At 35.9% G+C, this 14,487-nt stretch overlaps 3 protein-coding genes across 6 annotated transcripts in view; 1 reads left to right on the top strand and 2 right to left on the bottom strand.

Annotated features, from left to right (window-relative positions):
- The window catches only part of LOC120340170 (ERC protein 2-like), a 47,736-nt gene extending 46,991 nt beyond the window's left edge, over positions 1-745 (bottom strand). For all 3 annotated transcript variants that reach the window (XM_039408456.2, XM_039408458.2, XM_039408459.2), the window contains exon 1: positions 593-745. The gene's annotated coding sequence lies outside the window, so the exon portion shown is untranslated. The remainder of the gene's footprint in view (positions 1-592) is intronic.
- Positions 746-5,997: 5,252 nt separating this feature from the next.
- On the top strand, positions 5,998-11,226 carry LOC120338852 (NFATC2-interacting protein-like). 2 transcript variants are annotated; one of them, XR_013477786.1, is made up of 2 exons: positions 5,998-7,075; positions 7,485-7,991. XR_013477786.1 is itself a non-coding variant. In XM_039406826.2 (2 exons), the coding sequence occupies exon 2, from the start codon at positions 8,022-8,024 to the stop codon at positions 8,982-8,984; it is 963 nt and encodes a 320-aa protein (XP_039262760.2). In that variant the 5' UTR covers positions 6,880-7,075; positions 7,998-8,021; the 3' UTR covers positions 8,985-11,226. The 2 variants fall into 2 exon arrangements, 1 of the variants encoding a protein (XP_039262760.2); XM_039406826.2 differs by lacking the exon at positions 7,485-7,991 and adding an exon at positions 7,998-11,226 and having other exon boundaries at positions 6,880-7,075.
- A 622-nt stretch (positions 11,227-11,848) lies between these two features.
- LOC120338851 (uncharacterized) lies at positions 11,849-14,154 on the bottom strand. The gene is made up of 2 exons (XM_039406825.2): positions 13,741-14,154; positions 11,849-13,149 (listed from the first exon to the last, which is right to left on the bottom strand). The coding sequence occupies exons 1-2, from the start codon at positions 13,798-13,800 to the stop codon at positions 12,064-12,066; spliced, it is 1,146 nt and encodes a 381-aa protein (XP_039262759.2). The 5' UTR covers positions 13,801-14,154; the 3' UTR covers positions 11,849-12,063.
- Positions 14,155-14,487: the final 333 nt, after the last annotated feature.

Raw genomic sequence — 14,487 nt, 5'->3', positions numbered from 1 at the left:
CGCTCGCCAACGCATCTCTGATTACCCTTCGTGGGTTCGCAGGTTCGAATCACATGCGGGGATGATCATGTGCGAGAAGATTGCTGAACTTCTCGCCGCCGTAATGAGGTTCACGTAATCGCTGGTCGGTTACGGCTTCCTCCACCATCAAGTCCATGCTTCCGAAAAAGCAAATAACTTGCTGACTAATCCAATACCCGACCTGGACTCGTAACCTAACGAGAGACAGTGGTTCGCCATAATGATTAAGTCATCTTATCGGCTTTCCTCTCCCCGGGATAAATATGTAAATCCTATCCCTACTCACCCTTGCCCAGAAATCAATGAACAACTGATACTAAAATTACACCTTTACACCTATTGTCAGGTCATCCTTCATTGATTATAGTAGTGAACTGGTTAAAGGTGAAATTGAATTGTGATAAAATAAATCAGTCTTAACAATAAAGTTAACATTAAAAATTAATATTAGTAGTAGTAGTAGTAATTAAATTAACAGTATATAATTTAGTAATTGTATAAGGGTGGAAGGAGATTCTGAGAACACGGCACAGGTCAAGCATCAAAATTAATAAACTGAAAAAATTCTTACATAATTCAGTAATTGTTCTCCAGTTTTCGTCTACTTGCTGTAAACATATGAATCCAATCTACACCAAAGATTTACACAGATGATAACTTCATTCATCACACAAGCAGCGATTCTTTTTAAACAGTCGAATGATAATACAATACTGCACTAGTACCTGCAAGCAATACAACCAACAAAATGAAATCATTATAGAAATCTACCGAATCATTTGCAAAATATATCAGCAAAAATATAATTATATTATAGACTAGCATAAGAATATTATTATTATTATCTTATGAATGTTCAAAGTCCAAGGTCTGAAGGTTTATTTCAAATTACTGAAATCATCACTGTCAGATTGTAAAATTGACTTAAAGTTTTTGAAATTGGATTAAACGCCACCAGAAGTCATTTAACCACCAAATCAAAAAGAAAATCAATGTAGTCTAGGTTAAATCCATGCTACCATATGTCAGATAAATGCAGCATCAAAATATACAAGTATGATATCATACCCACGGAATAGAATACCGGTACCGGTATACCGTCAGACCGGTACCGTATTTTATCTGATCACGAAGAACCCTTACTACTGTACTATGGTACTACGGCATTGTTCACTTATGGCCTACACATGGCTTATTCAAGTACGGTACTGACCGTTGATAAGCTTCGCATAATAAAATTGCATTGCTTTTGACAAATAAAAACGAAACCGAAACCGGCGAGCGAACGACGAAAGACGTAAATAAAAGAAGAGAGATAGGCTAGATTTATTATTTCGTCAACCAAAAAATACTTCACATACCATGGAAATTTCCCCGACCTTTGACCTCCGAAAAGCTATACTTTACCATCGCAAAATTTTCGGGCCTTATTTCAAGAGTGGTATCGCGAGTCGGCGCTTGTAAAATCGGGCATGTGTTTCAAACCATAATTATGATTCATTGCATACAACAATCTGTTTTTTTTTTCAATTACCAGTATAGAATTTTAGCCTAGTCTATCACAGCTATTTCTACACTAATTTTTTAGTACTGCAATTAAATTAACACTCCCAGGAAGTATAAGTACAGTATGAGTTTATTTCGACTCAATAATAAATAAAATGATTTATTATCAATAAAATGATTGGTAAAAAAATAAATAAAAACTGATCATGAAATCAGGACAGCAGACAAAACCTTAGATAAGGTTTAAAACGTACAGAACGTATACAAGATGAAAGGTTTTGCCAATAAGAAGTGGTACGTGTTCACTCACCTGAAATAATGGAAATATTTCACACACGCTCACACGCGCCCAACGACTAACATACAGAAGGTATAAATTACATAGTTTAAAAAAAATAAATAAAAATTACTTTCCACACCATGTTAATAAATTTACTACGTTTGCCACTGCCGAATTTATAGATTTTATAAATGGGAGTGAACAGAAGAGATATACTTTTATGAAAAATTTATGAGTCAATTGCCAAAAATGTCCAACCAAAGTTGCCAGAATTGGGTGCATGAAGAGGTGGGCTAGCTAGGGGTTCTCCAACTTTTGGTGTTGCGGAGCCCTTGACTATTATCCATGGAGCCCCAAAATAAATGTTGAAATTGTTACTTTCAGATTAATATTCCTGAGCAAGTTGAAAGTACTTTACTAAATTTAAATGCTGAACCTTTTTTAATAGGATTAATACAAGTCATAGATAAATCTAAATTTCAAACATAAATTATATATACTAAAGCTGTAAATTTGACACTTGACTAACATACTAATAAATTAGGGTTCGAATTTTTTCCCTTTTGACATTTTTGGAAGACTTAAAAGGCCGCTAATAATGTGCGCGATTGCATTTTGTTACAATCGCCGATTTTTTTCCTTAGCATGGCGTGTTTTTGAACCTTTACCTTTAAACATCATCAAATGTCATTGTAATAATTTTTCAATAGGGCGACTGAGTTGAGTTCATGGATTGTCGCAGTTTTCGCGCGCTGTTCCGTTTTTAACTTTCAGAAAATATATGCGACCCGCAAAAGACTAGCAACCCTTAATTTTTTCCCGCGAGCGACATAAAATTTGCCGACCCCTGGGCCGTAGCCGATAGTCGGTCACGACTTTTTGCACATCCGAGTCCACGAATCTAAAACAAATGGCTGATTAATTCTATGGACTGGTGATCGGACTGGAGGCCATGGTAGGATGAGGAATCGAGGGTAAATTTTATCGAAGAATGTTATATATATATCATGTATTTTGGTGCAGGTCATCAGGCTGTAAGGATGAATGAGATGTACGAAAATCATTATCAAAAGTTTGGGAAAATTAACTTTGTTTTCATTATTTTAATGTGAAATGGAGTGAATTTCGGAAGTTAAATACAATAAGGTAGGGGCGGTAAGGGTACACGGCGGTTTTTGAGGAGGTAGAACCCTGGATTTTTTCATTTCCGACCTCTTATATGGTGAAAAGGGGGTTTTCAGCCGTGCTACTATTGCTATCAAAACAACGAAATCGCCTTTCCATCAGTAAACGGGGTGATTTAAGATTGTGTCTGACGAAAATGTCACCTAATAAGAAATAAAACTCGCTGTAGAACACCAAGTTCATCCATCTCATTAAAAACACTATAAAATATGAGTTGTCTTCTTATTTGGTCTGTAATATATTCGTTTCTGACTTCACATTTTTTGTAGTGCTGGGGGGCGATGAAGTTGTATAAACTACTGTAGGGGGGCGATGGTACAAAAAGTTTGGGAACCACTGGGCTAGACCACTTCATTCCCCAAAATAGAGCCTATTATTGCCAAATTTTAGTCCAGATTGTAATAAGTATTTAAAGGTACAAGTAACAGTATAAGTAATTATAATTATTTAAGGTAGGACAACGGGGAATAGGAATATGCTGGTTACCAAGTAAGTTTTTTTTTCAATCCTAGATATTGAATTCTGCAAGGACAAAGAAATTCGGATTTTTATTTCACAGGATCATTTCTTCATCCACTTAATGTAACGCAATTGTTGTCAATTCAAATTTATCATAGATGAGACATCAGACTGATATATTCAATAAGCTAGCCATTGAACTGGTCATCACAAACGACCTGAAAAACAGAAAATAAATCTGCGAGTAGAATATTCAAGGGTTACATATTAGGAAATAACACTCACTAGTCACTACCCTACACTTTTGTTGAGGAGAAATTATTATTTTGAGTAAATATTGATCATTAGTTATTTATCTTTAAAACGAAAGTTGAAAGACCTGAGTTGAATTCTGGTTGGGACACAGGGTAAATAATCTTCGCAAACTCTGCATAAACTCTCAAACCACACTAACCATTTGTATGTTGGCCTTCACGTAAACTTCACAGCAGAACCTTAAGACAGAGTGATCATTGAATTATCTGATTTATATTTAATTTTCCGAAACACAACTGAACACTAACGAATATAGTTCAAAAACGCGAAAACGAAGTAATGTTTACGACCACGCCTGAAAATCTGTCTGAGTGAGAAAATTGTCTGAGTGGATGCGAAAAGGTGACATTGTTACGTCACTTTCTGCCTCCTGTTGATTGGCCAATGTCACGATGTAAACAAGGAAGTCGATGCCCGGGGAAAGGTCCATTGCCTGGGTTGAAGTTTTGTTGACTTATCGGTAACAAAAATGAGAAAGATAACCATCTAACTAAGTTGAAGATTATCGTCACATGAAACCGCTGCAGTTTTAAAATACGTTGATATTGGTCGTTGTATATTTTCAGAGTAAGAGTACAGTATAGTGTTGAAATGCAAAAAATAAAAAATAAAATGATTTGAGAAAGGTATAATTAACGAACAAAATTATTTTGTTTGGTTATGCAATTTTCGATCGTTAAGGCAAGTTCAACAGTAGTATATATTTACGGTTTAACCGTAAATATATACTACTACGGTTTAACAGTATATGTTTACGGTTTAACACATAATTTAGCAATTGTTTGTTGTTGAAATTACTGTCATGCAATTTCTATTGAATCGCGGTCTCTGTATTTTGACCGATTTCCGTATAAAAATTTAGTATTGCTTGCATTCATAGTTTTCGAAATGATTTGTTACATTTCTTTGCTTAAGTCAAATAGATAAAATCATGAATTGAAGACCCTCAAATAATAATAATAACCCGTTCGAAATCATTTGTGACTAAACGAATCTACGTTGTGAAGGGACCCCTACCTTGGATGACAGTCAGCGGTCAAAATTAGATGCAACCGTTAGTCATCTAATATTGATTACCCGGTTAACTATTCTCAGCAACTTTCCATTAACTTAGTCAAAACAATGAGGTCAAAAACATGTTTCAGAATTTAGATCAGTGTTTCCCAACCCGTGTCCGCGGTCTCAAATGAGTCCGCAACGAACCAGAAATTCACTGCGGGCCGCTTACGTATTTGCGAAACTTAACTATCAGCCAAGGTACGATTTACGTTAGAATTTAGATAAAACATAAAAAGCAAGTTTATTCTCATAACACTAATCGAGTCAATAGTTACTGGTTATTGAGTAGGGCTGAGCATATATTCAACTATTAAAATAGCAATTTACTATTCGAAAATTTGGTAACAGATGACGCGACAGGTCACTTGCGCGTCGCTAAATCAAATGATTGAAATTCACTACTCACTTGCGGATTTCCGACGAAAGCACGAGTCGGCACACGCGTCGATAGATACCTAAGTAGTGCTTCTCGCGAGTTTGAACAACGTGGAATAAAAAAATTCTGGTAGGTGGCAACCCAAATTTTCTAAATTGAAAAGCGGCAATACTAAAAACAAAACGATGAACACCATAAATTTTGTTTCATGATGGTCCGTGACCGATTAAAGTAGCTTTTTTAGACATTCCAAATCGCAAAATCTCGGGTGCTACCGTGGATTCTTTGCTTTACTGCCTCCACATTGGTACGTACAGTACTGTAGCACCGTAAGTGTTGTACGAACAGCTCAGATTTGTTGAAATCACAAAAATACGAATCAAAACAAAATATAAGCTGGCACTTTACCACGCATTTTTGTGTCCACGGATTGTCATGATATTTTCTGAGTATTATTGGTTTTATTTCGTCAACACAACCGCAGATTAAAATGATTACAATTGAATTAATAATAAAGCAAGGCGATGAATATGTATTTTTTATTTACTAATATACTCTAAATATATTTTTATTAAGTACTAAATCAAGTACTTTCTGGAAATTTATAGCAGATAGTAGGATTTTCTAACGGCGATAACAAATTCGCAAGATCGCAAAAAATAGGTATCAAAATTAAATATAATCAGGCATTTTCAAAGAAGTAATGCTTTGTAATATTGTCGTATCCTCTTGAGGGCGCACGAGTAACTTTTTTTCATCGTTGATTGTTTGCATTTTGGGCGCAAGTAGGATTAATAGGAATAGTAAACGATTATTGTTTTATTTTTGCTATATTTTTCAATCAATCAATCATTTTCGTGGACGTCGATGAAAATTTCATTCTCGTGTAGCCGTAAGTGGAATAAAAGCGCCGTAACAGGGTAAAATTTGCACATCTGAAGATTGGCAAACCCCAATCCTGTAATCAGCCAATGCCACTAAATAGAGACAAGTCACGTTTGGTGACACACCGTAGCGTATGACCGTACGGAAGTAGCCAATAAGAAATCTGTAGGATGAATTTTTGCACGTGGTTGTAAACAAACGAGCAAGCTCGTGATGGTTTTATTTTTGAATACAAAATAGAAATAAAGTAACTCACTCATATTCTGCTTATTGCATTGTGTATTCTGATACTGCCGTGAAAGTATAAATATATTTTGATTCTCCTGCAAAAAAGCATACACAAAACGTAAATAATGAAGGCATAAAAGATAATACATAGCCTACGCCAGTTCACCCACAATCAACACACAAACATATAGGCTATTCAAATTCGAAATAACAAAGACAAAAACTTGAACAGTGAACTTGTGAAACGTAAACACACGGTGGTCCCAATTAAATAGGTACCATTTGCGTCAAAATGGACATGATTGGACTGTGATTTGCGGCTTGTTTACACCAGACACATATAAAACCAAACAAATAATTTTGAGTAAGTGAGCAATTGAATTGCGAAAAAGCTCATTGTACCTCTGTACCTGTATAAGATGTAAACAATGGCAACAAAAGTAATAAATTAATTTTACAGTTAAATGTCTTTTGTGAAATTCTGTATCAGAAATAAAATCAGACATGAGTGATGTAATGCAGGTGCAAGTAGTTCAGTGTTCTTCCATAGTTCAGTAGTTCTTGGAACTGTGGGAAGTATGTAAAATTCCAATGAAAGATCAATCAATCAAGTTTATTTTTTTCCAACCAGTAAAAAATAAATATATAGCACAGGCACAAATTACAAGAAAATAGTACACAGTTCTACTGGGGAAGGAAAATGGTTATCGAGCAGCGACACCCGAAGTACCACTGTTAATTTTGGATGAACAATAAATAAGGTGAACACTAAACACAATTAATAAGCTAGCCAGCACGTACAGAAATGGCAATGTAGTCTATAATATTCTATGGTTTCGCTGTCCACCGGAGTGTTAACCATTTCAGCATTTCAAACTTTTGTATCCAGGTATCCCATTTGTTTCAAATTTTACGACCAAGTTGTTATCTTTGGAGCCATCTCATAGGGGTCGACACGTCCATCCCACACCACGTACCATATCAAATGTCTTTAACATTTAATCAAACAGCAATAAATGAAGTTATTGAATACTATTTTACCATCAGTACTGCAGTATCAAAGATAGCTTCATGTAATGAAGTCACTACTGCACTATGAATGATTGGTATTGCAGTATTGAGCATGTCCTCTTGTCTTAATTTTGTTACCTGCTATAAAGTTTGTTTTAGGTTTTAATTCCAATCTTGGGTTATGTTGGTTGGATTCAAGAATGCAACAAAGCTTTTTGCGGATATTCATACATTGCTGTTTCAATGTCTTCATCTGGACATTTTCTACCACAAAAGTGATATACGTTCATGACGTTTCCCACTATTTTTTTTCAAAGCATATTTTTCAAACGAATATAATATTTGGAATTAGTTATAATGTAACGTACGTTACGAATATGTAATATTCCATATACTGGATTGGCATTTTGTTTAATTGACATATGGCACTCGAACAAAAAATAAGATTTGTTTAAATACTGAATACTTTCTAAAGCGACATAACAAATTTTCTGCCTTATTAAGTACAATATCTATGAATTTACATTCTGGGCCATATATTGATCCCTTTTTGAAATTGGTAAAGCGTTCCTATTGTTCCTAAAATGATCTCAAAATTTTGTATTTATTAGTTTTACTTTGATTTTCACTGTTTCTTCAATTTACTAAATGAATTGATATTGGTACTTACAGATATATAGATTTAATTGAGTCAAGATGTCTTCTTCTAGTGAAGATGAGGAGCCAATTGTTATGCCGGTGAAACGTGTCAAGCGTCGCCATCATCCGATAGCTAATGTTGACCCAAACAAACAAAAAATTAATCTTTACTCCCACAAAATTCTTCCTAAACTCGATGCATTAGCGAAAAGTCCTGTCAGACTCAGTAAAGACGATGAAGACGAGGGAAATGATTTTGTTCCTTTCAGCATCAGCCCTGTTCGATCGTCACCAGATAAGTCAAAGGCGGCAAGCTCTTCCCCAACGTCAGGGTCACCAGTAAGAAGCGTGTCAGACGCAAGTCCGATGAAGGATGTCCCACCAACCCCTCCCCCACCATTCGTTCCACAAAAGAAGCGAGGGAGTAGAAAAGCCAAAAAACTTTTGAAGGAGGTGTCAACAGTCTTGTCACAAGTCTCAAAAAATGACACATCACAAGATTCAATAACAATACTTGACGATTCTATCGAAATCGTAAAAGAGATTATGGTCAAGATTCGTCTTCATGGTAAGCTTCAAAAATATCCTATGGTGGAAAGCCAGACTTTTCATAAAGTTTTTGATACGCTTGCAACGAAAGCCAAAGTTGATGCTTCACGATTACTCGTAACATTCGGAGACCACAGAGTGTTTCCAAGTAACACACCTGCTGACATAAATTTGACTATAGCAGATATATTAGAATGTGTAATTGCTAATAGGAGACTTGCTCCCGACGTTAAAGACACTATAAAAATTCAAATGCAGGGACCGTTTCAGAAAAGGAAGGTATCATTCACAATGGGACAGACGGAGCCATTCCTAAGTGTTATGGAAGAATATGCGATTAAGAATAAAGCAAATGTACAGGAGTTACAGTTCAGGTTTGATGGGGATTTATTGGAGAAAACTGCAACGCCGAAGTCTCTCGACATGGAAAATGGGGATTGTATCGACGTGATGCATATGAAAAAGGGATGACAGATATAAAACATATCCGATTTATAATGTATTGGAATTAGTTCCGGGATGATAAAAAATGTGGAATATTTCTCTTGCATCCTGTCAAAACATTCTGCGTGGACAGGACAGCCATTCCCACGCATTTATGAACTGTGAGATACCGTAAGCACCATGTTTTACGGACCATGAGGCGCAATTCAAATCTTTTTCTGTCACGAAAATCAATTGTGCGCCTCATAAGTTGATACACTCAATGCATGGATTAGGTAGTACTTCATTGCCTACACTCAAATGCAGGACAATATTGCTTTGAAAGCTGTCGTGTCTTATAGCCTGATGTGCCATATGTATGAAGAAAAACCCAATCTAAGCAATTTTTGACAGTACACCCTATAATACGGTGCTGCGCCTTATGGTCCGTAAAAATAGGGTACTGTCTAAGATCGTTATATGCGTTATAGTACCACGCAAATCATCATGATCTCTTTGTCTATCTTCAATATACCATATAAACTCGTATGAATTGATTTCAAAGTCTGATTTTATTAGTGTATCACATTCAATTCAATATATATAATTGTATCAAACGTCAAATCAATGCCAAATTGTATTTTGCAATTGAGAGATGATTGAAACTAGTTGTGTAGATGTTGTTTTACTATGCTTTGTGCCACCTATTCTATTCTTCAGTTTTAATACTCAGATATCATATATAGCAGGGTTGGCCAACCTGATTTCGACCAAAATCTTTAAAATAGCTGGCGATCGGTAATAAGGTCATACATAAAAACGAATGACTACTGAATATGCAGATAACTGGACAGCTGCACACTCCTATACAAAAAAATTCCACCGTTGCAAATATTCTCGGTTTAGTGGGTGCATTTTTAATGGAATGTCAAAAAAATTTGTATTTTTTCTGTTTCATTTTATTTGGTAATTTGGTTATTCAAATTTAAGGCCTTCCCAAATTTTCAGTCATAACCTTGACAGAAAACCTTGCAAAGTAGCGGTATTCGTGTGTTATCTAAACAGCGAAAAAAAATATTATTCTCAAACCATAAATGTTACGTGACTGATCGCTCGCTTTGAACTAGAAAAAAATTGGCATTCTGATGCCGTTGCAAATACACTTTACCACACTATTCCTGGGGTGAGAGTGAGACAATAACTTTCGCATACCGCAGAAGGTATTGTAGAATCGTTTCTTGGTCAAAACATACGATATTCAGCATTTTCATTTAAACCTTGCAACGGTGAAACTTTCATTTATTACGTATTAATATGCTCTATCCGGCTTGCCCAGACTCATACATTGTATGTGTATAGTTTGAGCATGTATTTGTTCTGTTTTAAAACACACACAAGGCGCTGCATGGAACTGTTTCAAGGCAACTTGGGGGAGGGGTATGTTATTACATTGACTTGAACATCAGACCCCGTGTTGGCCACTCCTGATTTATAGAGTACCGGTACTTAACATAAAATTGAAATAGCTTTTGCATGCATACTATTGAAAATTGGGAGCTGTGCATTTTTACTCATTATGTTTGATAGTGCAACTCCGGATTTAAGAATTTCTCTGGGGGGCCTATTCGTCCCACGAGCCACATGTTGCACACCCCTGCTATATAGCAAGACTGAAATTTACAATCTTCCCCAGCCCACACCAGCTTATTCACCATCATGGTGTGTAACTCGAAGCAATTTCCTGGGCCTTTAACTAAAATTAGAAAGAATACCAAAAAGCGACAAGCAAATTTTCTCTATCAGATCTACATACCGTACTTTTCAATACGCCTCAGAGGAACCTGACTTTTTTTTCATGGACACAAAGTGGATCTATAGATCGTTTCGTTATACTTCTTAATGTTGTTATTGTTGTGAAAAAAAAGCTTTTCTTTTTAACTACTGGACCAATTGCTTTGAAATTGTCAGTGGTCATATTGTTTTGTCGCTAATCAACATTTTGAAAGTATATAAGACTTTTTCAGCAGAAAAGTATATATTTTCCTATTAGTTCCATATAGCCTTTGTATAATAAATCCATATTAATAGTTTTGAATCTGATTTTAAATGTTGGCTTGATTACCTAATGAAATCTTTCAGATGAAAAATGAATTACCGGTAAATTCAGTTTTTCTTCAGCTCGTCTCATATTGAAAAACGATTTCATACAATTATTTTATATTTTGCACTGTAGTACGGTTTGTGTTTCAGCTTTTTTTAATTGTTTAATTAACAAGAATATTTTCATGTGCTCTGGTAAATGTTTAATACATAAATGGGGGAAAACATTATTCAAGAAAAACATTACATTAATGCTTTTATAAGTGCAGCTGCAGGTAATCCGCTGTTTACATGTGTAGGATGTTTTGTCATTTCCACTAGACTAAAGGATAGGATTTTGAGCAGAAAAACCAGACAGCTATGGACTATCAAGCACTGTTGATTGAAGTTGTACTGCAGCTCAATGCGCAAACCATCGAAAATGAACATGGTTCTGACTATCGCAGCCGACTTCACAACACTACTATTTACACAAAAGTGAATCACAAGGATGGGTAGAGAATCCAGAGATATTTCTATATAAGCAGGAATAAAAAATTAAGTACAAAACCAGAACGTGATGGTTAGTGACTTGACATTTGATGTTGCTAATGTGATATGCTAAACAGGATTGAACCCAACGGTTATGAGCAGGAGGGAGGACTCCTAGATTGCTGGTTTGAATCCACCATTCCAATCCCTGGCAGGAACGATTACCTGACTGAACTGGTAACACTAGTTGTTCACCATATTGGTAAGGCAACTTTTAATTAAGACTTCCTATCCACATGTTGTAAAACAGAAATGGCTCGGACTGAGAGAGCAACATTGCATTAGAACTTCGTTATGTGATTTAATGGAAGTTAGATCAGGCATGATCTTCGATAGAGAGCAATTAGTAACATAAGTAGCGCTTTGGTCAACAGAAGTCAAAGATTGCAGATTTACCAAATATAATACGAAGTACAACACTATCATAAAGGCTTGTGTTGTTGTAGTTAAATTTTAGCAGAGAAAAGCAGAATTACATCGTATAATGTATAGGTTGTTAGAACCCATACTTGGACTGTGTTTGCTGCTTTGTTAATCTATTTTGTGCCCAGGAATTCTTCAACTCAATTTCTCTTGCCTTAGCTTGATGTACTAAATATGAGAGCTGATGTTTTCGTTTAAGAATACCCCCTGGCGCATTAGTTTTCTTTTTACTGTGAGAAGTCCGATTCATATTTTTCTCTTCAGATATTTGTTTGAGCAATAGTTCTTTGTTTCCCTCGAGAGCATCATCTGCACGAATGTCTATAAAATTTATTTCCTCTTTGCGATTTCTTTTGCCTTGAATCCGCAAAAATTCATCAGTACTATCACCAGCTGCCATATCGCTTTGTTCTGGCATAGGTTCTTGTTCATCAAACTGTGTGTGGTAAGGAATGTTGTCTTGTGCGGCGTGATTATAATTGGCGTGATTATAATTGTATTCTGGTGCCTCAGATAATTCAGGTTCAGTATCTATCTCAGGTAAATCAATTTCGGGTATCTCACTTTCTGGCAATTTTTCAACATAACTAAAAAATCCAACTGGTGCAATATCATCACTGTCATTTTCATCCGATGATGTTTTAGCAGCAACCTTTGTAGAAAGGAGTTTAGCAGCAGCTTGAGAGCTCCGTCGCCGAATCTCTGCAATTGAGGGGACTGTACTTGACGTAGTACTGCTACCTGTCTTGTTGTCGTCATTTTGTGTAGGTGTGGTTGTCAGTTTTTTGGGGGGTGGAATATCCTTTTTCGGCTTAGAGAATACATATGGCACAAAAGATGTATTTGAATGTTTTCCTGTAGAAATAGCATTTACAGGAGGAGGCAGTTTTGCAAAAAGTCCTGATCTAGTTTTGCTCGGTTGGAGTTTCTTTTTCGGTGGACCAATCTCTGATTCATTGTCAGAATCATCAGAGTCTAAAACCGGTATTTCTGGAGCACTGATCCTGATGGATCGCTTTTTTGATGATACAGAAGTACTGCTAAATAATGAAGTTGGACCTTCTTTGCCTATGGGCTTTGGTAAAATGCTAGATAGCTTCAATGTTGAACTGGTATGGCTATCTGCTGATGATGGAGTCGATATTGCTGGCACAGGTGTCTGCAATGAAAACAAATAACTGTTATGCTTAATCAGTTACACAAATTTACCTGCATGAGTATATTAATCCATCAATATATCATTGAAATTCTGCCCAACACCAATCAGAACTTAAGCCAGGCAAAGAGTGTCATAAAAACTAAGAACAGTTGGGACAATGATTGGCAAATTGTCTGCACAAGAGGCCAAGGTTCATCGAAAGATTAAATTGACTTTCATCTCCCCTGGGATAAATATGACAATGTGCATTCTGGCAGACGAGCCTACACTTGTCTGCTAAATGGAAAGTTGTGCACTATCCTACCGTCATAAATGCTTTGAGTTTCATTTTCATCATCTTGCAATTATAAATAAGACAAGAAGAAGAGATAGGCCCTATAGGTTTTTAATTTGAACAATAACAATTAGAACAAGAATTATGTGGTATGTTAGTGAAGAAGTGCTGATTTTGAAAAAAACTGGAGCTATTCTGACATTGTCATGGCCTAGCCAAGTTCAGAATTTATTACACACTCAGACAATGTACCGTATACTGGTATAAGCCATGCCTTGTACAATAAGTAAAAAAAAATAAAAAAAGTATCAACAAACCTCATTATCGTCGTTTTCGCTTTCTGAGCCGCTACTAACATCATACCCTACGAGCGACATTATTCTGCGATTAGTAGTTTTAATAATAACATTCTAAAAGCGCCATAGAACTGGACTATGAAATGCCTTCGAGGGCAAAATATTCAGAATGGAAAACGATTTACGGAGCTCAAAATTAACCGGCAATACTTTCAGAAAACACGACGCAAGTGCTTCGAAGACAGCGTAACTTTCGTATAGTCACTTAAAAAATATGAAAATTCGGGCAAAATGGAACCAGATCCACGAAAAATTGCTCACATGTGAAAGGCAATAATTTTGCAATGATTTCAGTTCCGAATTCAGAGAACGATTATTCATAACATAAACAACAGCTGCATACGGAACACAAATTCATGCGCAAATGCTACCCATATTCGACATTTCTTTTTCGAGAAGGTGTACTATGATAAACCTGGATAAACTGAACATGGCACCTCTACTGATTGCAAGATAAAGTTGCTAAAATTTATCTATGAGATGACGTCACAAGTATCACATCCATGGTCCATCACCGAAGTTGCTGTTTTTTTATTATTTTGTTAAAAAGTAAAAAAAATGTGTTTTTTTTCAAACGTATTCGATGAAATAAAGACGCCAATTTACCCCCATACCCAGTCTGAACAAAATACCAATATATCATAAAGTGATTGACATTTTATGACAATGAGATATGGTAGCTTGGAAGAGCTCATCGAAAGCGATCCA

This window comes from Styela clava, chromosome 9 (genome assembly GCF_964204865.1).
Source record: "Styela clava chromosome 9, kaStyClav1.hap1.2, whole genome shotgun sequence".
NCBI classification, from domain to species: Eukaryota; Metazoa; Chordata; class Ascidiacea; order Stolidobranchia; family Styelidae; genus Styela; species Styela clava.
The sequence above is the reverse complement of the archived record's forward strand: the minus strand, read 5'-3'. Positions and strand labels throughout refer to the sequence as shown.

Excerpts from the sequence above, each read along its gene's own strand:
- LOC120338851 (XM_039406825.2), bottom strand. The coding sequence starts at position 13,800 with ATGTCGCTCGTAGGGTATGATGTTAGTAGCGGCTCAGAAAGCGAAAAC. Across the intron at positions 13,150-13,740 it reads GCGAAAACGACGATAATGAG|ACACCTGTGCCAGCAATATC; the intron begins GTTTGTTGATAC and ends TTTTCATTGCAG.
- LOC120338852 (XM_039406826.2), top strand. The coding sequence starts at position 8,022 with ATGTCTTCTTCTAGTGAAGATGAGGAGCCAATTGTTATGCCGGTGAAA.